At 43.4% G+C, this 2367-nt stretch overlaps 1 protein-coding gene across 1 annotated transcript; it reads left to right on the top strand.

Annotated features, from left to right (window-relative positions):
* The first annotated feature begins 557 nt into the window (after positions 1–557).
* On the top strand, positions 558–1403 carry LOC140167613 (uncharacterized). The gene has a single exon (XM_072190912.1). It carries the CDS (start codon positions 558–560, stop codon positions 1401–1403), a length of 846 nt encoding a protein of 281 aa, XP_072047013.1.
* The last annotated feature ends 964 nt before the right edge of the window (positions 1404–2367 follow it).

The following is a 2367-nucleotide window of genomic DNA, read 5'->3' as shown; positions in this document are numbered from 1 at the left end:
AAACAGTACTCACTGTGGACGTTTCGATGTCTACCAGACATCTTTTTCTACACTATTGATGTTGTGACGAACTTCTGTGTACCACTGATGCTGATGGTTGCTTAGCAACGTGATTGCCAGTTCTCTTTCCAAGAAGATCGTCAAACACGTGACTGAGAATGTATTGCCCCTCGTCCCTGTTCATGATGGTCTCCTGTTTTCTGATTTGTATCGCCTCCTTATTCCAGCGCTTGTATCTATCTGCCTCTTTACCTACAACCTTAGCCTCTTCCCAGTCTATAATATGGTCGTTCTCCTGCACATGGTCTGTGATGGCCGATTTATTGACAATGGTTTGGGATGCCTTTCTAACCGCGCGAGTCCGCACATTAGCCCCTGCCTTTTCCGCTTCTGCCCGGTGTTCTTCCATTCGCTTACCGAACGTTCTTCCCGTTTCGCTTGAGTCACAGTTCTTACAAGATGTCTGGTAGACATCGAAACGTCCACAGTGAGTACTGTTTATTGGACTAGAAGTAAGAAATATTCCAATTTTATGTTTCATAACAGTCCTGATGAACATGTTCAGTAATGTTCGGGAAATACACGGACAAAGTACTGTCAAAAAACTACGTGACTTGGAGAATTGTGAACGCAAGATTGCCAATCATCGGAATCATGTTGTATTTAGCCTACGTTGCCGAGACCTTAGCCTCACGCCGCCTAGCTTAAAGTTCAAATGCCCTATTAACACCAGAAAAGCCAAGAATATTGTGAATAAGGCGCAACGCGAATTATTACGCGAAAGAATAAGGGTTACCTACAACAAATTGGTGAATTTGAAGGACAAACAATCGTCGCTAGAACAGGAGATAAATAACGAAATCCCCGCGGAATCTGAGCTGACCATCCAAAGCTCGTCGCACATCGCGAGAGTCCGCGAGAGTACATTTGAGAAATCAAAATGTCGGCAAATGCGGAAGTTACAGATTCTGAAGGAGAAAAGTGTAAACATCGACCAAAAATGCCGGTTTACGACACCAGAACTGGATTTCTCCGGGACGCAATTGAAGAAGTGGGTGGTGAACTTATCGCAGTATAAACTGAGTAAGTCAGAAAATAGTGTCTTAGCTAAAGGGTTGAATTTTGCTGTGTCGCCAACAAATGTGTGTACGGAAGAATTTGTACTTGCCACGGAACTCGCGTGTAGAAATCTGCCGAATTCGGAAGCCGTGCAATTGCGTGCTAAAGTGGCCAGTACACTCAGTTCGTCAAAACCCCCTAAGTCCAATATAAGCAAGGATGAGAGGAAAGCTATTAAAGATCTTAAGAAAGTTGACTCGGTCATTATCCTCCCCGCTGACAAAGGAAAGCCACGGTTGTGCTTGACAAAACGGAATATGAACAGAAAGTTAACACCATGTTAGGAGATGAAAAACATACGAAGAGCTCTCTACTGACCCCACCCCTAAGTATAAAAGGAAGTTGGCTAGTATTCTGTCTAGACTTGTAAAGGAGGAGAAGATACCCAAGGAGAATTACAAAAAGTTGTATCCAACTGCGGAGAACATCCCAAGACTTTATTGTACTCCTAAAATCCATAAAGCCAATGCACCGCTAAGACCTATTGTGGATTATACCGCTACTATTGGGTACGAAACATCAAGATGGTTAGCGGGTATTTTGTCTCCTATGGTTGGTACCTCGGCTCACCATGTCGTGAATTCCAAGCGGCTAGCGGAAGAGTTAGAGAATATTGTGATCGATGAAGACGACATCCTAAATTCACATAATGTCGTGTCGTTGTTTACTTGCACGCCAATTCATAAGGTTCTGGGAATTGTGAAAGAGAGACTGGAGAATGGTTTTTATGAAGGTGTACAACAAGATGTATGGTTATAAACTGGATGTAGATGATGTGGTTGGGTTATTGGATTTTATCCTTTCTACAACATATTTTGCATTCAGAGGGAAAATCTACAGACAGTTATTTGGAGCTGCTATGGGTAGGCCTAGTCCCGTTTCTCCACTAGCCGCGAACATATTCATGGAACATCTGGAAGAGGCAGCCATTGCTACAGCGCCCATGAATTGCAAACCCAAGCTCTGGAAACGATATGATGATGGCATATTGGAAGTAGTCAACAAAGATGCCGTTTTACCGCCCACTAACCACCTCAACGAAATCGACGATACAACTCAATCAAGTTTACCTTTGAGGAAGAAAAAGATGGGAAAATCCTTTTCTTGATACGTTGATTGTTAAGCGCGAGGACGGCACTGTAAAGTTATTAGTGTATCGCAAGGCCAGTCACACTGACCAGTATCTGAATTTCGCATCGCACCATCCTCTGCATCAGAAACTGGGAGTGATAAGAACACTGATGGACA

Source organism: Amphiura filiformis, chromosome 13, assembly GCF_039555335.1.
Source record: "Amphiura filiformis chromosome 13, Afil_fr2py, whole genome shotgun sequence".
NCBI lineage: Eukaryota > Metazoa > Echinodermata > Ophiuroidea > Amphilepidida > Amphiuridae > Amphiura > Amphiura filiformis.
Note: the sequence above shows the minus strand (reverse complement) of the source record. Positions and strands in the feature narration are given on the sequence as shown.